The sequence below is a fragment of the Lichenostomus cassidix genome, chromosome 13 (assembly GCF_008360975.1).
Source record: "Lichenostomus cassidix isolate B80296 chromosome 13, HeHo_3.0, whole genome shotgun sequence".
Lineage (NCBI taxonomy): Eukaryota > Metazoa > Chordata > Aves > Passeriformes > Meliphagidae > Lichenostomus > Lichenostomus cassidix.
In genome coordinates, this window is record NC_139494.1 from 9,967,763 (window position 1) to 9,993,623 (window position 25,861).

The 25,861-nt window shown below is 46.6% G+C and overlaps 1 protein-coding gene across 1 annotated transcript; it reads left to right on the forward strand.

Annotated features, from left to right (window-relative positions):
• The first annotated feature begins 1,988 nt into the window (after positions 1 to 1,988).
• On the forward strand, positions 1,989 to 23,680 carry TGFBI (transforming growth factor beta induced). Its single transcript, XM_085073577.1, has 17 exons — positions 1,989 to 2,204; positions 6,434 to 6,532; positions 12,812 to 12,876; positions 13,876 to 14,033; positions 14,964 to 15,128; positions 15,823 to 15,969; positions 16,654 to 16,795; positions 17,364 to 17,576; positions 17,702 to 17,839; positions 18,079 to 18,224; positions 18,367 to 18,503; positions 19,017 to 19,147; positions 21,034 to 21,158; positions 22,056 to 22,158; positions 22,355 to 22,434; positions 22,805 to 22,829; positions 22,945 to 23,680. Exons 1-17 carry the CDS (start codon positions 2,095 to 2,097, stop codon positions 22,998 to 23,000), a joined length of 2,040 nt encoding a protein of 679 aa, XP_084929703.1. The 5' UTR covers positions 1,989 to 2,094; the 3' UTR covers positions 23,001 to 23,680.
• The last annotated feature ends 2,181 nt before the right edge of the window (positions 23,681 to 25,861 follow it).

Genomic DNA, 25,861 nt, shown 5'->3' on the forward strand with positions numbered 1-25,861 from the left:
CCTTGCCATTCCCAAAACAGTACCCTAGCACATGGAGGCAAGGCAGGAGCCCACACCCAGGGGCTTGGCTCTGCCACCATGTGGGATCTTTGCTGCTCTTCTTCACAGTGAAATTGCAACTGCCTGCTGTTCTCAGAGGACTCAGCAGTTGGCAATGCCTGTGCTTGATTTCTCTCCTCTTTCTATTCCATTTTTAAAGAGCTTTAAGTCTTTCCCTGGCAAAAAATTTGCAAGAGCTGGTGGAGGAGGAGTTAGACCAAGGGGTCTAACTCTGGCCTGGAAAAATGCACGACCATCAGATCAGGCTTCACAGCTCTAAATCTTTGCCCAGAGCTATGGAAACAAGTCACCCCTTTCTGGGCAGAGTGTAGATCACGCCTCTCTTTTAAACAGAGCACTGGAGGCTCATAAAATTGCATCCATTTTATAGAGGTGCAGCTGAGGCTCTCAGGCAATACCTGAGAGGGTTTAAAACATCACCTTTCCTCAGAACGATCTGAGACCTCTATTTCTTATCTTTTAAGCTGGAGTTATGATCCTTAGCAGGTAAGATTTCATGATTTACCTACTTAGATGGAGGAAGTAATGAAACACTCCCTGGGGAGAGGAAACCTGACTGAAGAATGGTTTTATGTATTTTATCCAATAAGCAGTAATGGTTTTTATGCAGATCAGAATTATTTACTGTGGGGAGAAAAGTCTTTGTAAATTTAAAGTGCTTATTATTGCTAAAGACTTTTTCTCTTTGGCTCAGTGGCTGCTCACTGGACACATTTCAATTCCCATCCTTTGGTGAGCAGCTGCCCTTGCTGGCCAGTGCCCAGTTTGCAAAGTCACAGGAGGATTTTGCAGACATCTGTCCCTAAGGGCAAGTGGCCCCAAAGGACCCCTTCTGCTTCCCAGGCAGATTTAGGGAGGGAAGAGCCCTTCAACTTTGATGTCAGTCCAATGAGAGCAAATCTTTTACAAACACTGGGATGCTGCAGTGAGTCATAGAATCACACAAAGGTTTGGTTTGGAAGGAACCTTAAAGCTCATCTCGTTCCAACCCCCTGCCATGAGCAGGGATGCCTTCCACCACCCCAGGTTGCTCCAAGCCCTGTCCAGCCTGGCCTTGGACACTTCCAAGGGGTGAGGCAGCCACAGTTTCTCTGGGAAACCTGTGCCAGTGCCTCACCACCCTCACAGGGAAGAAGTTCTTACTTAAATCCAATCTAAATCTCTCTTCTTTTAGTTTAAAACCATTCTCCTTTGTCCTAACACTATCTGCCCATATAAAAAGTTGCTCTCTTTCCTTTTATAAGCTCCATTTAGGTACTGGAAGGGTCTTTAAGATCTCCCTGAAGCTTCTCTTCTCCTGACTGAACACCCCCAACTTTCTCAGCCTGTCTAAGTGCTCCTGCTTTCGTTTGGTTTGGTATAAAAGCAACAGGAAACCTCTTGCCAAGGGTGACCCCTGCCAGTGCTGGCAGTGGCTGAGAGGGGGTTGACACCAGCAGGCACTGAGGGGACCTGGGGAGGCAGCGTGGGTGACATTTGACATTCCCCCGGGGTGGGCAGGGCTGGGCTGGAGCCAGGAGAGCCCCGGGCAGGGGGAGCACGGGGGGATGGAGTCAGTGGGACACCCGGAGCTTGGCAGTGCAAACACCCGCTCTGAGTGCCGACTGGGGGGAGGAAAGAGGGAAACAATCCGGATGGGGAAGAAACTGAGGATGAAGCGCTGGTCTGGGAAGGGAGATACAGGACATCCCTGGCTGCTTTCTGCCCCGCCGCGGTGGGGCTGCGGGGCACGGACGGAGCGATGGGTGGGAAGCCGCAGGGATGAAGGGCGGGTGGGCGGACGGAGGGACGGACGGACGGATGGATGGATGGATGGATGGATACCCCTGGCGGGGGACGGCCCCTCTCCCCTCCTTCCTTCCATCCCCTCCCTCCCTCCCTCCCGCCGGGCCGGGCCGGGCCGGGCTGCTCCGCTCCCCCCGCGGCCGCTCCCGCTCCCGCCCCCGCTCCGCCGCCGCATTTAACGGGGCTCCCTGCCGCCGGCCCGGCCCGTCCCGGCCCGTCGCTCCCGTCCCGTCCCGTCCCGCTCCGGCCATGGCTCGCCCGCTGCCGCTGCTGCTGCTGGCGCTCGGCCTCGCCGCCGCCGCCAAGTCTCCGTACCAGCAGGTCCTGCAGCACAGCCGGCTCCGCGGCCGGCAGCACGGGTAAGAGGGGAGGCAGGGCGGGGAGGGGAAACCTCTTTCCAGCCCTTTTTCCCGCTCCGTGTGCCCGAGCCCCGCGGGATGCCCGGTGCCCGTGCTGCGCTCTTTGTGCGGCGCCGAGCCGCGCAGCGCGGGGAGCTCCCTCGGGAACCACTGCTTGCATTTCTTTCTCTTTCATCCTCGGATGACTTCTTTCTTCCCATAACTTTTCCCCTTTTCCATCACGAAACTTACTATTGCAGATGTCAGTTCAGACCTCTCAATACTTGTGTCTATATAAGCATTTCTATATGTATCAATTTTAATATCTATCAGTTTATCCTCGCTAAGGAAAAGGGGGATAAAAACCTCTAGATTTCGAGCCACTAAAGGTTTTGTGGAAAGAATTCTCGTTTTCATGAATTTATAGAAAAAAAGAGAAAATCTCTTCAACGTCTCTGTGGAGTCAGCGTCAATTTACTCTTTGAGTGGAAACCTTGGTCAGTCTTGGAAGTTTTCTTGACAAAAAGAATCACTTATTTACTCACAAACCTTAGCAGATAAAGCCTATTGAAAGAATGCATGTAGACCTCTCTTGCTTGATACACAGTGTGTTATGGAGTATTTTGAATATTCATTAACAGGCAGAAAACTAACCCAATGTTAATAGTTTCCCCTGTTTTTAAAATTTATTACGAATTAGGAACGGTGAAAAGATGACAGACATTTCAGCTGGCTTCCATCTCTCAGGATCATGACAGTGATTGAGTTGAAGTTTCTGTTTAAGTGCATTGCTGGAAGCAGGGTCATGAAATACATTATATTAAAAAAAATCCCAAGACTTAAATATTGCTATTTGATACATTCTCTGGCAGGGATCCAGGTCAGAGTTTATGACAAGGGGTGTGCTGTTTGTATGTCTGATCAGGTACACAGTCCAACAGGCAAATTCTGAGCTGATGTCTAGTTGTAGTAGATCAATAATGCCAGAACTGCAGTGATTTACCTACAAATACAGTGAACCTTGTTCACCATCTCTCTGTGATGTGATACTAAGTGAATACCCAGTTCTGCTGATAGCCCTGAGAGGGGAGTTTGCTTGGGCTGGATAAGTTAGGGCAGTCCTGGTGTAAATCAGTGCACTCATCTCTGCAGAGAGAAGCTTTTGTTACTCACTGTACAATTAACAGAGGCACAGGGTGAGATGTGACTGAGGTTCACTCTGCTGCCTGAGATCTTTGGAAGACACAAGGAACTGGAATGCCAGAGCTTCCATCTGAGTTGAGATAAACCCAGCGTGGCTGACCACAGCTCTTTGCTCACTGCTCCCATTCTGATGGAAAGAGTGATTTACACCAAGCTAATTTTTGAACACACACAGAACTTTGAGCATTGATTAATGATGTGCCAAAGAGATACAGCAACACAAAACCAGCCAAAACCGTCCTGGATGTGAGGCGTGTTGTGCTGCTCCAGGAACCAGCCCCAGAGGGATGTGCAAGCAGGACTGCCACCCTTTGCCGTGAGCATCCCCCACACCATCAATGCCCCTATTGAGCTGAGAGCAAGTTGGGAGGCAGAGCTTGGCTCTACAGCAAAACTTGTATGTCTTAATTAACTTTTTTTTTTTTTTTTTAAATGAACTAGCTCAAGTCAGTGAGAGGAATTAAAAAGTGTATAAGGAACATTAACATTTGAAGATGAAAATGTAGGAGTGCTCTCCCCAAACCCACCCAGCTGTGTGGGCACAACGTGATGCTGGGGAGCTTCCTGGCCATGGCCATTGCAGGTATCTGAGGCTGTACATTAATTTCTGCTCTTCTCAGCCTCTTCCCCAGGGCAGCCCCTGTCCCAGCAGCTCCCAGCTGCTGCTGCCAAGCCAAAGGCTTTGGCTGCAGGGGAACAATAGGCAGTTTTATCCTGGAGTCAGCGCGGCTGGCTGGGAACGGCATGGCAGAGGTGATGAACTCCAACGAGGAGAGGGAAGAGTGTTGACAAATTCATTTTAAGCCAGACTGGGCAAGGAACCAGAACATGCAATGCGGGGAGCCGCTACTACAGCGTGCCTGCGGGAATCATTGATAACGTGGTCCTGAGCAGGGGTTTTTCCACACTGAGGGAAAACTGGAAAGAAGTTTTCCCCCATAAGTCAGGGAGGGAGGAGCAGCGCCACAGAGCTGCAGTCCCAGGCAGGGAGGGGGGAGCAAGGCAGTTCAATACCGTCCTGGAGGCACAAGGGTTTTTTTGGCAGGCTGCTCCTGGGGATACGGGGGAAGTGATCAAACAAGTCCTTCAGTAGCCAGGCTTGTCAAGATGAATATTAGAGGGATTGTCCACTGCCGTCAGCCAGACGCTGAAATCGAGGCAAGGTTTGGAATTTCGATGTAATTGGAACCATATTTCGGCACGGCGGGGCCGGGTGGCCAAGGTGGGCTGAGTCAGAGAGCACAGACGTCTCTCTAAGTGATGATTTGGCTTGGAAGTTGCTGAGTCTGGGCCAGTTTGCACCAGCTGAAAGTTTGGTTTTGTGATTTCTAACTTTTTTTTCAGTAGGTTCTCGCTCCTTGTTCCCTGCCTTATATACAGAAACTGAATGAAATCCTTTCATGAAGAAACCAACTCCCATTAGTGGATGTGGCAGTAATGAGGGAAACGATGAGCTGAGTGCCCCCCTGTCCCGCAGGTCCTGTGTTTGCCCTCGGGGCAGGATGAAGGTGCCTGGGACACGCAGGGTCGGGTCCTGGCTGCACTGCCCTGCAGCAGCAGCCCCAACAAAGGCTCATTGAAGGCAAGCCAGGCTCCCGCGGAGGTTGGCACCGCAGCCAGCCAGCGTATAGGAGACCCTCAGGTTAATTCATGCTAATGATGGCCAGCCTGGCCCGTTTTGGGATGCCGGTGAAAAGCAGCACGGCCGCAGGAGGACTTGGTGGTTGGGCTGCAAACTCTGCTTTTGTTCATTTTGGGGGGCAAGCGGGCAGCGCCTCGGTCAAACCCAGCAGGACACAGGATGCTGCCTGTTCTCCTGAGCAGATCAACAAGACCTTCACAAGAGCATCTCCAGGCCCCATTCGGAGTTTCATTTGTGCAAATGAAAACCCTGCCTTGGACGGCACAGAGAACTTCTGACAGGCTGAAGTGATGATTTATGTGTTTTGCTTAATTATTTGTTTTCCCTTCATCTGCTTGGCAGCCAGAACTGCACATACTCTTGCTGATGCTGCTGCAACTGGGACATGGTGGTGGTGGGAATCCAGCCTCAGCTGGGCTGAGCATCCTCTGCTTGCTTGGGCATTGGCTACACCTCTCTGGTCAAGCCCAGAGGCAGCTGATGGCCTTGCTACCCAGATCCATAAATCATATCTTTTGTGCTGACCATGCTTTGCCTACGCCCGTGGCCAGGGCTGCTGGCCACAAACCACAGAGATGGTGAGCCAGGCAGAGCAGGGAAATGCCGTGCTGGCCAAACCAGCAGCTGGGAAACTCCCAGCTCCTGCTTGACCACATCTCTGCTCATGGTGATACCACTTCTTAGAAAGCTGAAAGGCTGCAGTCAGCTCTCAGCAGGATTACTCACACACAGAGCACCAAGCACCAGGTTTTTTGGCTGAGCAGGAGCTCTTGGTACCTTATGGGCTGATACAGCCACTCCTGATCTGTGCTGTCATATCTGGTGACTTGGAACAGGGGAGGGCAGTGCCACTGCTCCTTTTCCCCTCACTCAGCTCAGCATCCATGTCCAGAATTTGCTGAGTCTATCATACAGCAAAAGTTCTGGTTTTGGTGCAAGTCTGTAGGCTGATAAATATCTGTCTTTTTTTTTAATGTGCTAGAAAATAAAATAATGGTTTCTTTTGGAAGGATTTGTATTATTGCATGACTTTCTCAAGTTTTAGCTGTGATCCCAAATATTAAGTAGCTGTTTGCCATGGAAATACTGACCAAAGTATTTTTACTAGATTTCTTTATATTTTGATGGGAGGTGGAATGTGGAAAAAAGTCAAGAATTTGCACTCAATGAAGAAAGAGATGCTCTGGCAGAGTCAAGAGAGATCTCTTTCACTGCTCCCCCACTTCATGGCAATCATTATAGGCCTAAATTGAGCAACTTGACTTGCAGCTGTCAAAGTTTGCTCCCTCGCAACCCCAGCAGGGCTTTTTGGGCACTGTCAGGTGGGGTCTGGCTCCCTGTTGGGGGTCAGCACTGGAAGGAGTGAGGCTTACAGGACCCTCTTCTGCTCTGTTGTTCCCTGCAGCCCCAACGTGTGCGCAGTGCAGAAGCTGATCGGCACCAACAGGAAATATTTCACCAACTGCAAGCAGTGGTACCAGAGGAAGATCTGCGGGAAATCCACGTAAGTTGCTGATGCCAGACAGGGTCTCCCCAAAGACCCCACTGTGGAGGTGGGTGCTGGGTGGGAGAAGCAGACAGCAGATGTGGGATGGCAGAGCCCATGGTGTGGGTTTCTTGTGTGTATGCATTAAGAATTCTTTTAGCTTTTTGCTCCCTAAGAAATACTTGTTTTTCTGAAACACTTTGATGTTAAGAATGAAAAGTGCCATGTAAATATAAACCCTGATTGTTTATTATAATTGCATTTCTATATATACTTATATAGCTCTTGGTGCTGTAATGAAGTGTGTACCAGATGTTTTCTAGCACTTAGCCCTGTCTGTCTCTTGACAGGCTCAATGCTGCCTAGAGTTAAGAAATAAAAAAGTGGAAAAAAGGCAGCCCAGAGCTGATGGATATTGGAGAGAACGTAAAATTCATCTCCATCTGTTTGCTTTGGAAGGGAAAACAGAAATAAAAGGAAAGAGGTGTCAGCTTTAGCCAACACTCTCTGATGACTCCACCAGGAAAGTTAATCAGACTTGCAGGCCAATTCCACATCTAAAATTGCAAACAATAATATTCAAGTAGCTGTTGCATGAAGAATCTGTGTGAGCAGCCTCAGGACATTCTTTTGAAAGATGCAGTCAGCAGATAATTAAGGCTATGCATGCTTGACTATCTGCCAGGCTGTAGAGCAGGAGCAGGGAATCTTTTTCCTTGCTGTAGTTCCAGGCTGAGCTTTTGGACATACTTGCTGGCCCAAGGACCATCACAACATCCAGGGTCAGTGCAGAGATTGCCTGAGCACTCCTGGCTGTGGGATCAGAGTTGTGGGTCAGGTCTCTTCCTGGATCTGCAGCATCAAGAACAGAGAGAAGAAAATCCTCTCATGTGTTTCCCTTATGGCCCAACGTAAATTGTAATTAGATCTCTAGGAAGATGCTGCTCTTTACTGCAGGTTTGGGTTGCCATCATTGGTTTAGCTGTGACACCTGGCCATGGGGATTCATGTCAGGTGTCTGGTGTTGGTGTGGGGAGGAGGGAGGCAAACCAGGAGGCATCACTGTCCACAGATTTTGGCCTTTCTTTGTACTTACCATAAATTTGTCCTAAGAAGAAAGATTGTGTACTTCAGTACTATGCATTGCTGGATTTACCATGGTTTTCCTTGTGTCCAGTTGTCTTTACAGAAAGCAACCATAAAAGAATAAAAAGGAGAGGCAATATTGTAAAAACAAGCAACCGTCCCCCCTCCCCTTAATTCTACAAATCCAAAGATTTGGGAAGGCTTAACGTGGGTGATCAGAGTTCAGGCTGTCATCTTGGCTGAATAATGGTGCTTCTTGACACAAAATGGACATATTTATGGCATGGCAATATGGTCACATCATTGCCAGTTCTGATAACAGAGCAGCTTAGTATTTCTCCAAAGAAAACACGACTCAGTTGTGGATGTGGGAGAGTTTTGCTGCTGTGATCACTGAAAGGCAAAGCAGTCCAGCCATGGATTTCTTTAGCTCTGAAGCAAATGAGAAACTAACCTTACGTAACCCAAGCGTGCAGCTGTATTTGGCACAGACAAACTCATCCACTTATCTCCAGAAGAAGGTGGAATAACCAGCATCTGGTAGTATTTCATGATTTCATTTGAGGGGATGGGGTGATCTCTTCTACCTCATTTTCTCATGCATTTACCCAAGTGTCTCACCCAATGATGCACCACTGAGGGAAAAGCACACAGAGCATTAACCTGCCTGTTAACCTATGAGGTAATCTTTCCATTATCCACGGAATTTCCTCACTATTCTTTGCTTTACATCATCTCCACAATGGATGTTATTGTCTTCTCTCCTCCCAGTCACTCTTGAGCCTGGGCCCTGCTTTCTCCTTGAGCAGTGCTGCTGCAGAACAAAACACACGTGCCTTGACTCAGATTTTCCGGAGGACCCTGGGACAGCTCTGATTACAAATGTTTGCTTGTGATGGCTCCCACTGGACGTGGAGTGCCTGGCATATGGAAGCAATCAGGAGTCATTTGGGCTGTAAAGGACATGCTGCATTCTGCTGTAGCAGTCAGATTCTTACAGCAGTGTCAGGAGTGTGGTGCTGTGCCGTGCTCAGGTGTCAGAGCCCACAGGAGTAGGTGGGCACAGCTGATGGTGCTCAGCAGGGACCTCCAAACTGGCCTCTTCTGATCCATGAGAGGTTTTGAGAATACCACATGCCCTTAAATCCCAGAGAAAGTCAGGATTTGGCATGTTTGCCATCATAACTGGGTGGATCCAGCCTTTGCTGGGGATCTGTAGTCAGCAGTTCTCTCCTAAAGCTGTGTGCAAAGTCCTCCCGTTGGCAGGGTGATCCCCTCTGTCAGCCCCAGGGCATGCTGGAGCTGCCTAATCATGGTCGTTTTCTCCTCCTCCTAAAAGGTATTTCCCACCTGAGAACTGCAGTCCTGGGGAGGAGACACTTGACCCCTCTCATCTACTCCACATTTGCCCGTCAGTTATCCTCCCTGTTTGCTTAGAGGGTCAGTGGTGCCACAAGCTGTATGTGTGCTGCAGGTGAAAATGCCTGGCTCTAGGATGATAGTTTTAACTGCTTTGGTTTCTTTCCTTTCCCTGCTCTGAGCACTGTTTCAAGCAGGTGGAGGGGAGGGAGATCAGTGAGAGACCAGGACCTGCCAAGGAGCAAAGCTGAGCTCCTGCAGAGCTGGCACAGAGCAGAGAAATTCATCCCTGAGCAAGGAAGCCAGGGAAGTTGCTGCAAGCTTGGAGCATAACTTCACTCCTTATGGAATGATCACAGCCTGCATTGAGAGGCTCAGAGTGAGTGGAGCAGCAAGGAAAGGCAGCCTGAAAAACACAAATGTGCTAACTCCACTGGGGCTGGATGCGGACAGTGGAAATTTTAACTCAAGCAGCAGAAGAAGACTCCTACCTCTTTATCTGCTTTTTTTTTCTAGTTTGTTTTTCTCCATTGAATTATTGGCTCACACAGTTATAGAGAAATTAGGTAGAGGATTTATGTACAGTTTTCATCATTGCTGATGAACTGAGATAAGACAGTTGGCAGGCAGTCTGACACTGCTTTGATTTTAATAAGCTCTGAGACAAAATTGTTTTAGTAATTAGGTAATTTTCCACTGTTGGTTATCCCAGAGCCAGAGAAATAGTTTATTTAGAGTATATTTTCATCATTTTGCACGTGTATTTTATATTTTTCTTCCTCTCTTTTGCACTGGACTCATTCTTCCAGAACTGGGGGTGCAATGGAATACATCCCCACACACTGTTTTGTCTTGAGAATGAAAAGACAACTCATAAATTTTGGTTTTGATTATTTTTTGAGAAATAATCCATCAATGCATTCCTCCCCCCCCCCTTTTCAATTAACTTTCCTTTTTTCATGTTTGATGTACTTTCCTCAGTTTAGAAAAAAAATTCTGGCACTTACTTTACAAAAACAAAACATATGGGCTTTATTACAGGAAATTATTACAAATGGATCTTTTTCACTAATATATGCCTAAGCTTATTTTTATTACCTTGAAAAATGCACTTAAAATTTAATTTCAGCTCCTAAGAATGCAACAGCAGTGGAACAATGACTAATAAAAGGCTAAACTAAAGGAGCTTGCTTCTGCAGGCAGACAAAGATAGACATTAAAGAAACACAGTGTTTCAAAACCAGAGGTTAAAAAACTATAGATTTGACTTGAGGTTACTCAATGTGGAGGTCAGGAAATTGTGGTCAGGGCATTGCAGAGTGGATGACAAATGTTCTTTGTGTGAGGGCAGTGCTGATCTAACCCCCAGCACTGGGTCCTGGTGGATGTCTGCGGCCACTGAGCAGGCAGCAGAAACAGGGATGGACTGGGCGATTCCAAAGGGTTTTGTGTAGAACCTGCAGTGTGGAGCAGTGGCTGGGAGGGGAATATTCCTCCCTGGGCAGCAGACTGTGGCTCCAACCCAGCTGGAGCAGGACATGCCTGGAGCAGCCTTCCTCCCCATGGATGTGTAGGGCACAGCAGTGTGGAGATACAGAGCATCCTCAGCCATAGCTCTCTGCTCCTCTCCAAGGGCTGCAGGAGCTGGGAAGATGCCCTGGGCTCACCCCTGAGCAGTGGTGCCTTTGGGTGGGCTGGGTGGTCTTGTGCTCCCACCAGGTCCACCAGCCATGGGAGGCTGAATGCCTGAAGCTGAAGCTGTGTTTTATAACCCTCATCTCTGGCTCCTTGTAGGTGCCAACCCTTGGCTGATCCCCTCTGTGTTCCCCTGGCTCTTTGCAGCAGTTTGCTAGTCCTTGGAATGGTGATGTGCCAAACACCTCGGTGCTTCTTGCCATGAGCTTCCCTTCCTGCTGGGGATGCCCACAAACCCACTGGAAAGCAGGAGCTGCAGGCATGGAATCACAGAGTGGTTTGGCTGGAAAGGGACTTCAGACACAATCCAGTTCCACCCCCCTGCCATGGGCAGGGACACCTTCCACTAGACCAGGTCCCTGCATCCCTTCCCAGTGCTCTCCCCTCATGCAGGAAACTGGGGCAGCCCGGAGCCAATGTTCCACAGGCTGTGTGCATCCACATCCTGCCCCTTTGGAGCAGCTCATCAATCTCCAACTGATCCATAAGCAAGGCTTTTAAAGCCTTCGTCAGCACTCAGGAATTATTTATGCTGAACTCTGGAATGATTTCTCTTTAATCAGCTCTTCATCTTTGATTACGGGTCTGAACCAAGGGAACTGTCTAGACTGGATTTAGTTTCTAGGGTGAAAAAAAGAAAAATTTGAGGTAGGGGAGGGAAGTGGTTGGGGAAGAAAATGTGTGTTTCCAATGAGCAGGAGGCAGGGGGGCTGGGAAAGCTGAGCAGCAGGGTGTTAAGATCTCCAGTAGTCAAAGGAAGGGATTGCTTTAGGCAAACTCTTTCCCACATGGAATATATAATGTCTAGACAATCAGTCTGGGTTTGCTTGGTAATTCTCTTAGGAAACCGTGACACAGAATTTATTTGCTTCTGTCACAGAAAAGCAGGTATTTGTTTCACTTTCTGGCTCTTAATTACCCTGAAGAATTCCCTATAAAACCCCAGGCATTTCCACTGTTTGTTAACAGTTTTAAAATGATGACAAATATCTGAAGCTGGAGGATTTTCCTCTCTCTCTCAGTGAGTGTGCTGAGCCTCGGCGATACAGCATCCTACTTGTCTCCAATCCAGCTGGGAGCACAGAGGAAATGCTTGTCTTTGGGAGGAACACCTATTCCCTGGCTCTCTCAGCCCATCCATCAGGTGGCCTTGCTCCTTTCACACCAAGCACAGAGCAATAGGTGAAAGAATCTCCTGGGAAAAATAAACAGGCAACTTCTGGATTGATATTTTTTTTCTCTTTTCCTTGTTACTTTTCTTTCTTTTCCCTGTTAATACCAAGCCATGTTCCCTCAAATGGCCAACTTTGAGAATCAGATTATTTGTTTCCCATTGAGCTGCAGACGATGGATGCAGTTTTCAGGAAGCTCTTGCTTATTTAGGGTCTGCAAATCTGCAGGACAGCCCAGGATGATGTCTCTGACCCCTTTGGCTTTACCAAAGAGGGAAAGTGTTGCCAGTCGGAAGGAAATTCTGCTCTGAGGATGCTCATGAGAACACAGCTGTGCTGTGGTGCTGCCCGGGGTGCCTGTGGTGCACATCTCACCACTGGGGAAGTTTCTCCTTGCAGGGCTTTTCTCCTTGCCAGTGCACATATCTGAAAACAGGGTTCTCCTTTCCCTCCAGGTCTGTCTTGTCGATTTTGCCATAAGTGAGCAAATAATTTCTGGCAATGGACAAAAACTGGGTGAAATGAGCGGGACATGCTTGGCTGGCTTGGTCAAACAGCCAGAGTGGAGTTGCAGGGTGTTGCCTAAGCAGTGATGAGATGTGACAGCAGCAGCCAGCCGAGGAGATCCCCAAATCCTGCAGGAATGTGCCCAGATGAACCAGCACTGGCAGTCTCGCTGGGACTGTGGAATCAGTTTCCATCCACTGTTTGTACAAAGGCTCTTGGAAAGCGTGGTTTTGAAAAGAAATTGTGTCTGCTTTTGTTCTGTGGAGAAATTGGCAACATGCAGCCCTGAAGGAGATAAAAAGTGTGGTTTGTCTTTTATTGAACTGTATTTGTCTGTATTTCTAATGTTGTCTGTATTTCTAATGAAGAGTCTGCTTGGAAATATCCCCAGATATGGATGGACCCAGAACTATAGCATATAGAGAAAAAAGCAGTGAGACACTGTTGGTTAATCTGCTATATCCATCTCTTATTCCAGGGTAATCAGTTACGAGTGCTGTCCTGGATATGAAAAAGTTCCTGGAGAAAAAGGCTGTCCAGCTGGTAAAAATATGTTTGACATCTTTTACACTTCTTAAAATTATACAGCTGCCTAGTAAAGGGAAATGTTAGAAAACTGCTCAAAGTGGATTTGATTTTTGCAATTTGTGCGCAATATTGCCATGAACAAGTCCAAAATGGACTCAGTGGAGCACCAGCCAAGGGTCAGATCAGCTCCAAAGCATGCTAAATGTTCCAGACAACTTAGAACCTTGGATATAATTGAACTTAATCAAGCATGGGAGGGCCATAGGGAACTACTTATTCCAGCAAGTAATATAGCTGTATTGGAAATGGAATGCAAAGGAATGATAGAGTAATAGACAGCTCTACCAATCTCTGCTCATTTTTATTTTTATAGAGTCACAGAACGGTTTGGGTTGGAAGGAACCTTAAAGATCATCTGGTTCCACCCCCCTGCCATGGGCAGGAACACGTTCCACTAGATCAGGTTTCTCCAAGCCCCTTCCTGCCTGGCCTCGAACATTTTGACAAGCAGGGGGTTAGCAAAATTGCATTTAGGAGAAAATGCAGTTGATACTGGGGGGGAATTAACTGGGTTTATTGAAGGAAGTAATATTCTGCTTTTGCTTTTGGAACACTTCCTTCTTCCACAATAGTCTGATGGCTCCCAGTTAACCTTGTGGGCTGGTGCAGGTGGTCAGTGGAGACTGAGACCAGCAGTGTCCAACACCAAGTCCCAAAAGCCTGAGTACAAACAGGATTGTGTGAAAGCAATCAACATCTCTGCTTGTCTCAAATCCCATCTGTATTAATCCAGAATAAGTCCATTCAAACTTGCAGAAATGCAGTAGATGCTGGATTATGCTGCTGTAATTGAGGGTGAGGCTGTCAGGCTGTGATTATTTATTATCTGATTAATGAACAGATACCAATCCCCTGATGTGCATTTCCCTGAGTGTTCTTCACCAGCAGCAATCCTCTAATTCAGCCAGAAAGATAAATGATGTTTTTTGGGAACTTAACCTTCTCTTCTTTCAGCTCTGCCACTTTCAAACATCTATGAAACCCTGGGAGTGGTTGGGTCTGCCACCACACAGCTCTACTCTGACCGCTCCAACCTAAGGCCAGAAATCGAAGGACCTGGAAGTTTTACAATTTTTGCTCCCAGTAATGAGGCCTGGGCATCCTTGTCTGCTGTAAGATAATTCCTCTGCTTTCTCCTCTTCCTCTGATTTTCCCTAGTGGTGATCCAGCTCTGTAGGGGTCTGGCAGAATAGACATAGTCCTGATAGAAAAGGACTGTGGATCTCCAAGATGGTTATCACTTTATTAGTCCATCAGCTCTGGAGCTTTGCTTCTGAAGGATCCCAGCACTAGAGAGATGTGGGTGTAGAAATCCCCTCATTCAGTTTTCCCTGCATGTTCCCATTAGAGATTGCAGTGAGACCTGCAGCAAGAAGCTTCCCATCCCTTTCTAGATTTTTTGTTGACCATTACATTGTCATTCTGGTTGTTCTCAATTTGCACCAATAGCAACTCCGAACTGGAGCCTCAGTAATTCCCACAGGAGTGTGTCCCACGCTCAATTAGATGTACATTTCCTTTACATTCCTTTGGATTTTCTCACTCTGTGTCTTGTGATATTTCCACTCCTGAAGTGGTCACTGCTGGTGCTCCCATCCCAGCTGAGCATCCCTGCGAACAAAAACAAGGAAACTACCTGGGCAGGGAGGGGGAATATTTTTGGGTCTCCCCACTGTGGAGTGCCTGTGTCCCAAATCTGCCCCAGCAGAGCCCCTTGCAGGGATGATGCTGTTGGGAAAGGTCTTTTGGTGTATTTGTCAGTGTCCCTGTTGCCTTACTGCTCATCTCAATGCAATGATCCCTCTGTCTGCCAAGGATCAAGGGTGTCAGAGCTGTTAGCTGCTTTTGCAAGGCAAAAGATAAAGAGATAAGAAAGTTGAGCTCTTAATTGGCACAGATGGCATGAGGTTGAATGAATCATTTAATATTCATGCCCACACCCCCACCTTGGATTCACCCTGGGTGCAGCCAGACCTCCTGGCCTTCTCCAACAGCTGCTTAATTGCACTCAGTACTGAAAGACTGATTTTTCTGCTTTTCAGGAAACTCTGGATTCCTTAGTCAGTAACGTGAACATTGAGCTGCTCAATGCCCTGCGCTACCACATGGTGGACAAAAGGGTCCTCACAGATGATCTGAAACATGGCACCACACTGAACTCCATGTACCAGAACCTGCCCATCCAGATTCACCACTATCCCAATGGGGTAAGGCATTCACAGAGCCACGGTGGGTCAGGTTGGAAGGGATCCCAGTGGGGTCCTCTGGTCCAACCTCCCTGCTCAAGCAGGGTTGTCCCAGAGCACATGGGTTGTGTCCAGATGGTTCTGAGATATTTCCAGGGAGGGAGACCCCACACCCTCTCTGGGCAGCCTGTTCCAGTGCTTGGTCACCTGCAGTACAGAAGTTCTTCCTCATATTAAACTTACCCAGAACAGGCTTGATTTTTGTCTGCCTTGCAGCTCCTACACTGTCCTTGGACCTCCAGGACTCTGTAATGCTTAGGTTGACAACTATTGATTTAAGATACATATTTTGAAGGAGTTTGAAAATAATATTTATGAGTAGATGGTTTCCTCAATGCTGTTTCAAGGCAGTTGCCCATGTTGCTGTGTAACTTTGCTTGCCCAAGTATTCGTTCTGGCTTATTTTCTTAGTCTTGATGATTGAGGGTAGACAAAACCACTGATGATTTTCAAAGCTCTCTAAATATGGAATGTTTCCAACAGTCTTGATAGAATGATCTCTCCTTTTGGTGTGTTTTTAAGGAAATCACATTTCTGCTCTTGCTGATTCAATAAAATGCTCACTGTGTTTGAAATAGAAATAGAAAAGTAGCAGAGGCTGCTTTTCCTTCTGGTTTTCATGCATGTACCACCCTGTGGCTCTTCCCCTGTGCAGATTGTGACTGTGAACTGTGCCAGGCTGCTGAAAGCTGACCATCATGCCACCAATGGGGTGGTCCATGTCATCGACAAAGTCATTGCCACCACTACCAACACCATCCAGCAGATCATCGAGACTGAGGACAGCCTGGAAACCCTGAGGGTGAGTCAACACACGGGTGCTGCAGGTCTCCTTAAGGATGCTCAGACATCCCAATCCCAGGGAATTGTCCTGAAGAGCTTTGCCAGTGTCTCTAGGGGCTGTGATCTTAGAGCTGCTGATGAAATGTTTCTACCAACGTGGCTCCTTTTGCTTTAGGAAGAGAAATGTTTGCTATCAATGCAAATAGGGTTTTATGGCAATAATTGTCCCCCTTCTGTGGCTGCTCAGAAAAAAGGTAGACTGAGTCTGTCTCCTCACTCTTGTAAGGGAGTCTTAGCCTTAGGAGATATTAACTGTTCCAATTTGATGTGTCCTGATTTATTTGCCAAGTTAAGGCACAGCTCAAAGTGTACAGGGGGTTTGCAGTTAGCCAGCTGTGGGTTCTGATCTGAGTTATTCACTGGAACTACTGTGACCCTTTCCAGGCATATCTGGCTATTCAAACTAGCTCTCAGTCTTGCCAAAAAAAAAGGGCTCTTGTACTCAAATTTCTGGAACAGCAGAGAATCATGGGGTTGGGTCAGTTTTATAAAGGGACCAAAGTGCTGAAAGAAGCTATTTTTTTGTAAGTCCTCTGAAATTATAAAAGCCTTAAGTCTGGCTCTTAGTGTGTGCCTGGACAAAGTTTCTGACCTTTGTATCCTGGCTGAATGTGTTTTATCCTCTCTCCCTGTTTCTCCGAAGGCTGCTGTGGCTGCATCTGACCTCAACAGCTTGCTGGAAAGCGAAGGGCAATACACCCTCCTGGCTCCGACCAACGAAGCCTTTGAGAAGATCCCACGAGAAACACTGAACAGGATCCTGGGAGACCCAGAAGCCCTGAGGGGTAAGTGCTTGTTTAGTCAGTCCACTGGGAGGCTGGGGAGTATTTTCCAGTTCTTCTAAATTTTTTCTCAAGGACATCTCGACATCTCAACATCTCCTTGATATACTCTGACAACAGCTACAGTAAACAGAGGTGACAGAGTCCATCTTTCTTGACTGGACAGCCCAGAGCCCTTTGGTTGTAGATGTGTAGATGTGGCAGAGAGAGTGACATCCAGATATGGAGAAGGGAGCTGAAGCAGTCCCTCTTCTGGGTTTTCTTTTAGCACTTTATGTGGTGGTGATTTCTATTGATCCAGCAAGATGCAAGAAAAGCAGCATCTAATTAGTATAACTTCCCCTGACAAATGAGTCGAATACCCATATGAAGCCTTTTGAAGTTGGTAAAGGTGTATAAAAAATGACTCTTTTTAGGCATTTTGTTTCCCAGGCTGTGGAATTAAAATCAGCACAATTTAAAATGACTGTATGTTACGAGTACACCCTGGCCATTGATCAGGATCCCTGAAAGCTGCAATACTTTCACAGCTGGTTTTTGCAGCTCACTGAGACACTTGCCTCTCTCACAGACCTGCTGAACCATCACATCCTGAAGTCAGCCATGTGTGCTGAGGCCATCATTGCTGGGCTGACCATGGAGACTCTGGAAGGAACCACCTTGGATGTGGGCTGCAGTGGGGAAGAGCTGACCCTCAACGGGAAACCCATCATTGCCAACAAGGATGTCCTGGCAACCAATGGCGTTGTACATTTTGTTAATGAGCTGCTGATCCCAGACTCAGGTACTGCCTGTCCTTCTGCTGCCTTCCTTTGGTCTATTTTGCCAAGGAAATACTGGATTTAGAGGGCACAGTGATGAGTGGGTAGCCTTTAATGCAAGATTACTATGTGGTGCTTTTCTTTTCAGCTAAGACTCTGTTTGAGTTGGCACAAGAATCTGAAGTTTCCAAGTCTACAGACCTTTTCAGACAAGCTGGTCTCAGTTCTCATCTAACTGGCAGTGAGCAAGTGACCCTCCTTGCCCCAGTGAATGATGTGTTCAAAGGTAAACCAGGGATTAAACCCCCTTCTGCCATAAGTTTGGGCCACAGATCTCTTTCAAACAGCCTTCAGCTATGTTTCAGTGCACAAGTATGCAAATCCTCTCTCAAATGCCTCAAGGCAGTTACATCTAGCTTTACACCTTAAAACTGATGTGGGTAATACTCTGTATTTGAATGGTTTTTAGTGCCTCAATCATCATTCTAAATGAATCACTGGTTCTTTCCTTACCTCTTGCTGCAGATGGACTGCCTGTTATTGACAGCAACATGAGAAACTTGCTTCTGAACCACATTGTTAAAGACCAGCTCTCCTCTAAATATCTGTATCATGGACAGAAACTGCAGACCCTGGGGGACAAGGAACTGAGGGTTTTTGTGTACCGCAATGTGAGTCCTTCCTGGCGCTGTGCTCCATGTTGCTGAATGATGCTCAGAGTAAAAAGTGGACATGAGCAACATGGAAAGCATCAAAATCTCTCTTTTGAAGCATACCCTAATGAAGTCTTTTGTTCTGTGATTGTGTTTGCAGAACCTTTGCATTGAAAACGCCTGCATTGCTGCCCATGATAAGAAGGGAAGGTTTGGGACCCTGTTCAGCGTGGACAAAATGCTGACTCCCCCAACGGGCTCAGTGATGGATGTTCTCAAGGCAGACCATCGCTTCAGGTGACCTTTCTGCTCTTCCCAAGTGCCAGATAGGAGCAGAGGAGCTGCCAAGGCAGTTTCTATTTGTTATGGGTTGTAGTCATAACAATGTATATGTTTTTTTAGTATAGAAAGATCATCCAAAACCATGGTCTCCCTAAATTACAGGGAGTGAAACTTCAAATAACCCTCACTCAACTGTGGGCCAAGAGTGTGTGGTTCTCTTAATACCATAAGAATCTGACTCTGAAGCCATCTCTGCCCATCAGATCCACTGTGTCCAGAGCTCTCTGTCTCCCCACACCATTTGGTCCCCACGGAGTCAGCACTCCCAGGTTCCTTTGCCATTTCCCAGATGTTCTGGTTGGACCTCACAGGCTCATTTCCTCCCTAATCAACATTTTGGTTATTTTATTTGCTGGACCTCAGCAAGATTTCACAATTAGAACTTCCCATCTCTCTCCTGAGCCCAGTATGCAGCTGACCAGTGAAGCAGTCCAGCAGTGGAGCATTTGATGCATGTTTGTTTTGCAGCACGTTGGTGGCTGCAATCCAGTCTGCAGGTCTGACAGAGAACCTGAACAGGCCGGGAACCTTCACGGTGTTTGCTCCGACAAACGAAGCTTTCCGAGCCATGCCCCAGGGGGAGCTCAACAAACTGATGGGTGAGCATCTCTAGAGCATTTAGGTGTCCAGCTGCTGGGTGTGACTGCTGTGATAATGGGAGGAATGGCCAGCTTTCTCTGCTCTATCTCATTCTTTGGTTCTGTCTGTTGAAAGCTTCCTATCCAATGGGTTTGCATAAGCAGAAAGCTGAGGATGCACATAGTGGTACTGAATTCCCCAGGTGGGGTTTATACTGCCTTTGTTCCTGGAAGACATGTGTGTAGTGTGTCACAAGCTCACTATGGCTTTTAATTTGGCTGTGCTGGTGGTGTAAGCAAAATAACTCCCAGATGTTTCTAAAGGAACCAATGAGGTCTCTGCCTTTTTTGAGGATGAAAGAAGTGAGAATGTGACTCTTGACCACACAGGATCAGGGTGTCTTAAGTAAGTTTTGCAAAGAGAAGGCATGATCCACACACAGCCTCAAGTTACACAGTATGAAATTTAAGTAATAAAAGGCTGGGGCTGTTTCTCCTACATGTACACGGACAAAGCAGGAGGTCCAGTCTAATCCTGGGAAGGCAACAAATGTTCCATTCTAGCTCAGACAAAGACCAGTATCCTGAAAAGCAAAGGCATGCAGGCTGGGTGTGGAAAAAAGCATGGGAATGTTTAACAACTCCCTTCTGGATAAGTAGCATGATCTTTTATTTTGTTCATGTTGAAAACTGCTTGTGGTTGGAAACAATGTCAGGTATTTGAATGTACTGTCTTCTTGTCGTTAAAACCTAGCCAAGCATTGACATCATAATCTGGGAAGCATCTGCCCATGGTAGCTAGTTATCCTTTTAAGTGCAGGGATGAGGAACCAGTAGTATCAGTCCAGTCTTACACTTCATATATAAATATTTCAGAAGTGTGTTGCAGCCATTGTAAATGGCTGCAGGAATGAAGATTCCCAGATGCAGACACTTCAGATGTTCTTTTCTCACACAAATGTTTAGCTTATGCCTCTGATGAAGAAGTGGATTGTGCTGGTGAGGATGTGCAGAGTGAACTGTGGCCACCCTGGGGAAACCAAAATGGAAAAAAGTCTGCATACAGTGATTGAAAGAATTGAAGTGTTCTCTTTGCTGAGGGAGCTATTCTGGTGTTGTAGATGGAGGTCACCTTTGCACTGGCTGTCTGTAGGGCTTGTCAATGAGCCTGTCTGTCTGTGGGGCTTGTCAGTCACCCTGCCTCAGAAGAAGGTGGAGAAGTGCTGTTGGCCTGCACTGGGCACATCACCACCTCTTCTGGAAAAGAGATGGTGCAGGGAAAGCACTTTACTGTCCTAAAATCTGTTTCAAAGCACAGCTGTATGAGTAGAGACTCAGTGGGGTGGGATCAGGGCATCAATCTGTGGGACATTAGTGTCATTTCTCCTGCGCTTTTCCCCTTCTGACGCAGCTGTGAGGATTATTGCCAAATGACAGTGTCCTTGGTGACATTTGAAAATACCAGAATGCCCTGTCTGCTTCCTTATTTCACATGGGTCTTTCCCCACCCCATCCCAGACTTCCTTGGGAAGTGAAAGCAGCAAGAGAAGCAGGTTCAGGCTGTGCACAGAGAGAGAATGAGGGATGGAAACCCAGGAAAGAGAGAATTCATGTGTAGGACAGGCTTGGCAGGTACCAAGGTGGGACATTGGGAGAGTGTCCTTCTGTACTCGTTGGGATCCTGACCTGTATGGGCAGGAATGGCCTCAATGCCCTAACCAGGCCTTTCTGCCTGTTTTTGGGGTTTTTTTTCTTTTTGTTTATTTGTTTGTTTTTTCAATTGTCCATTGTTTCTTTGCACTTTCAGGAAATTATGGCATTTTCCATGCATTTCCATTCCAGCACATGGAATATGGGAAGTGAGTGCTGATGCTGGTTTTGCAAATGTAAACATTTTCTTCCCCCAGGTAATGCCAAGGAGCTTGCCAACATCCTCAAGTTCCACGTGGCTGACGAGATCCTGGTGAGCGGCGCTGTCACTGCCCTGGTGAGGCTCAAGTCCATGCAGGGAGATAAACTGGAAGTCAGCATGGTGAGTCACATCCAACAGGGTTCTGTGGTCAGCAGGGCTGTCCAAGTCAAGGATTAAAGCTTGTCTGTGCTCATGTGGATGTGGCAACATCTCCTGAAGGTCTGCACAGTCCCACCAGTGTTCTCTGGGCTGTAGCAGAGGGACTGTTGCCATGTGTTCAATCCAACAAGCTGGAAGAATGAAATGTGGTTTGCTTCAGCTTTCTCCCCAGAAGACCAGTTGTGAATGATTTCCAGGAGCTGCTATAAATTTAACCCTGAGTCATGGAGGGGAAAGCATAAATAAATGAAATGAATAGCTTGTTCAGCTAACATATCTCTTTTTGTGAAAAGAAAATGATCTCTGCATGGGCTCCCTTGGCACAGCAGGATTTATTTAGATATATTATTTCATTTCACAAACTCTACACTACATTAAGAGAATGTTGGATCCCATATTGAGGGGAAAAAAAACATTTCTGAGAAGAAGTAACCATGGCCCACTCTATGCATAAGAAAACACAGGACAAAAGTGGAAGAGACAGTGTTTCCAGATGCACTGAATTGGTCAATGTGCAGGCTAGACCATTCCTGTGTCCAGTCCTGCTCTGCCCTCTCCTGATCCCATGCCCACAGCCATCCCCCTGGCAGTTGCTGGTGGATGTTCTGCTGCTGTGGACAGCCAGCGTTCCCAGCCAGTGCACCAAGGAAGTACAAAGCCTGCCAGCTATTCCAGGACAAACTGCTCAGACTGTAATTTGTTTTTATATTCTCCTTAATTGGCAAGAGGAATGAAAATGCCTTCAGCCATCAAGTAAATGAATGAATGCTAAGTCAGGGCTTTTTTTTAATAACATTGGAAATTACAGAAGTTTCTCATCCTCTACTTTTTTTTTTTTTTTTTTTTTTTACTGGGCAGAAAAACAATGTAATACATGTCAACAAGGAGCCTGTAGCAGAAAGCGATATCATGGCCACAAATGGTGTCATTTATGCTGTGAACTCTGTCTTACAGCCACAGGGTAGGTCCATGGTGAGAAATGTCCAGAACAACCTTGTTACAGCAAACTGCTTTGGTAGGGACTGGGAATACAGGGCAATGGCTTCACTTTGGGGAGGATGACTAGTCTGTTGTGGGATTTTCAACAGAAAATAGTGGAAGGAAGCAGCCTGCCTGCTCTGATGAGTATTTCAATGCTCTCAATGTTCCACCCTTAGCTTCAAGGCCACAAGAAAGAGGTGATGAGCCTGCAGATCCCGCGTTAGAAATCTTCAAACAGGCATCTGCGTTATCCAAGGTAAAAGGGAAAAAATTCTCACTGTAAAACTGCCAAAATCACATTTTGGTCATAATGATTGGAAGATAATGTCACATTCACATGGTGACTCCCAAGAAAAGTGAGCATATGTGTTTCATGGAACAATCCATCCTCTCTTCTTGCATGATTTAATTATATAAGAAATACACTTTGCAACACAAAGCCTCAGTTTGCAGCACACTAAATGTAACCTTGGCATGGTCCTATAGATATGTCAGCTTCCATTAATGAAGAGTCACTCATCCCTAGTTTTTGGAGAATAAGGATAAATATATTGACATGCAAACTGTTCTCATGGCTGTTGAGTTTTTTTGCATTCATGCAAACCCTGTGCTTTCTTTCCATGCAGGTTTCTCAGAGGAATCCTCGACTAGGTAAAACAACTCCTCCAGCTCATTTCTAATTCCCATTGTGCATCCCTGACCCCTAAAGAGGGGTTTCTCCTGTTCTCTTGCTCTTGCCCACCCACCTTGCTCTTGTCCTTGGCAGCGCCTGTCTACTCCCGGATACTGGCGAGGATGAAGGAGAACTCAGGTGGATTCTGAGCCCATCGTGAGCAACCACCAACCAGGGCCTCCAGCCCATCTGCTCCAGCTGACAGCTAAAGAGAAGGACAGAATCATTTTTAAAAACCAAATATCACCCTTAAATTTATTTTTGTTTGCAACAAAATGGATAGGAAAAATGAAAAGCCATATATATATGTGTATATATTTTTAAGACCATTTTTATTTGGTTTTGACCCACAAGTTCCCAGACTGAGGAAATGTTTTGAGGTTTTTTTGTTTGTTTTGTTTCATTTTTGGTTTGTTTCTTTTTTAATAAAAATTATTCACTGATTTTCGGTTTTAAACATACCCCATTTTGGGCTTGATAAGTACATCCAAGGGCTGGTGCCTTTTTTTGTAAAAAAAACATGTCCTTCTTCCCTTGGATTTTAAAAGTCATCCATGAAATTCTGAATCAAAGGCTTTTAACAAAATTCTCCTTTTTGACATTGAGAAAATTGCATAGTTATAAGCTATGGTTTGAAATGTTCTCTTTTTTTTAACTTTTTTTTTTAATGCCTATGGTTTATAACTGTGCTGTGTTTTGTTCATGAGATTTGAAATGAGATTTCTCCCTGGCTGAAGCCTTCCAGTAAAAAAAAAAGATTCATTTTTAATAATGGTTGTTTTTTAATAAAAATTAAAAATAAAATCAAAAATATAAATATGAAAAGTGATGACAATGCTTGGTTGGGCTTTTGTTTGGTTAGAATTCCCTGATGGCACCAGGTTGTCAAACCTGAAATCCCACATGCTCGGAGTCATCTGCATAACTCAAACGTGTGAAAAATATCCAGATCTACTTTTATTTCTCTTCCTCACCCCCCTTCCATCTCCTATTTCTTTATTATTTTTCTGGCATGGTGCAGTCCTGGTATTTAAGCCTGAGGAGGTGAAGGGGAACATTTTGAGCCACCTATTCCCAGCAGAATAATTGTATTGGGGGATTGGCTTCTGGGGGAGGCTGAAAAGCCTCAAATTCCCTCAAAAGCCTGAGAAAGAGGGAAAGCTACCATAAATCTTGCTCTCTTGTAGCATGCACAAGTGTAAGGACTTTTTTTTTTGCTTTGCTGTTTGGTTTTTTTTCTTTTCCTTAATGCTTCATAGTCAAGGGATATAAAATAGTTCACTTACAATTTTCAAAAGTGTAAAATAGATCTGTTTCTCATCTAGGCGAGTGCCCCTTGCTTATACATTCTTGGGGGTTTGGCCTGATGATTAATTAATTCTTTTGTTGCAAAATGAAGCCACTTGAGCAGACAAGGGTAGGGGAAACTGCTTCGATGAGCTTAAAAACCATGAGTAGTCTCATCTGCTGAGAAAGCAGTTTTCATCTCTTGGGAATACAGCCCTGGCTTTTCACTGCATGGTTCCAGGGCAGGTATTTGGACAGGTGGTGATGGTCTCCTTTGTGCTTTCCACCTGGCCTGGCTTAGCTAGGCTTGCTCTGAGGGGGGTCACCAGGTTTATGAGTCCCAGCAGTGGATAGAAGTGCATTATCCTTCCAATCCAAATCCCTCTTGGCTCTCTCCCATTCCTCATTCTCCCTGGTCCTTTGGCAATGCTCCCTCCCTCACTCCTCCTGCTGCCTGCTGCACAATCTGAGCTGCTGTGGGGTGCCAGCAGCTCCCCACAGGGCTCTGCATGGGGAGGCTGCTGTCCCTGTTGTGTTGGCTCTGTCATTTCCCTGGGATCCTACACCCTGGGAAGCCATCACAGGGTGCCTTCCCACAGGCTGGCTGCTTGGCAGCCCCCCAGGGTTTTGGTGTCTCCAGATTACAGCTCATGTTGATGGAAACTCTAGAGTTCCTAATTCCCTCCCTTTCCCGGCTCTGAGTTGGTTTCTCACCCCTCTGTTCAGGGAGGGGTGCACAGATGGGTTTGATCAGTGGCACTGGTTGAGCTTGAGTTGATCAGCAGGAACTGTATCCCTTGCTCTGATTCAGCTCTGGGGATGTTTTTCCCCATGCATGTTCATCACTGTGCCTTATCCCATGGAGTGAGGGTGGGTGCTGCCTGCCATTCCACCAAGGGGAGCAAGATGTAAAATGCTTCAGCCTTCAAGGGGTGCCCAGGGATGAAGCAAGAAGAGAGCAGCTGAAAGATGGGGAAATGAGGAGTGCTGAGATGATAGGAATAAAAACTTATCTGTCATTTTCTATAGAAATATTTCTGAGTATTTTTTTAATGACAAAAGGTGGAACTGAAAGGAAGAAGGAAGTTGCTGGTGATGAGGCAAAACATAACTTCCCTGGGGAAGTGCTGGCTGAGGGGCAGAGATCTCCCATGAGCCCAGCTGGGTGTGGTAACCTGAGGGATGTTCCAGCCAAGGGCTGTGGTGGGATGGAGGAGTTGGAGCACCACTGGGTATCTATTCCATCCCACAGCTGCAGGAGTCTTCAGTCAGCAGCACTCAGCGAAGGCAAGAAGCAAAACCTGATTCAGAAACTGCTGAGTGAGGGTCTGGGCAGCTGCAGAGTCCCTGGGGCAGCCTTGGGATGAGCAGCATTTAGGATAAGCCTTCTTGTGGCAAACAGCACTGGGGTGTTCAGCACAGAGCCATATTACACTGGGGGGTTCTGGTTTCTCAGTGTTGTCAGAGAATTTCCACATGAAACCCAGCGTGTGGTTCTGCAGCACCATGAGCTTGAACCAGGTCTGTGCTCCACAGGAACTCCTTCAGGACTGGGGCAAAAAGAGTAAACTGAGAGCAGATAAAAGCCTTTAGAGGAGAATCTTGCTTTTTCCCTCCTTAGGAGTCAAGAGTGTTTTTCTATTGAAAATTTGCAGGCATGTGCAGCTGCCCTTGTTTACTTTTGTAGAATACTGATTCCTTCATTCGCAGCAGCTCCAGTTCA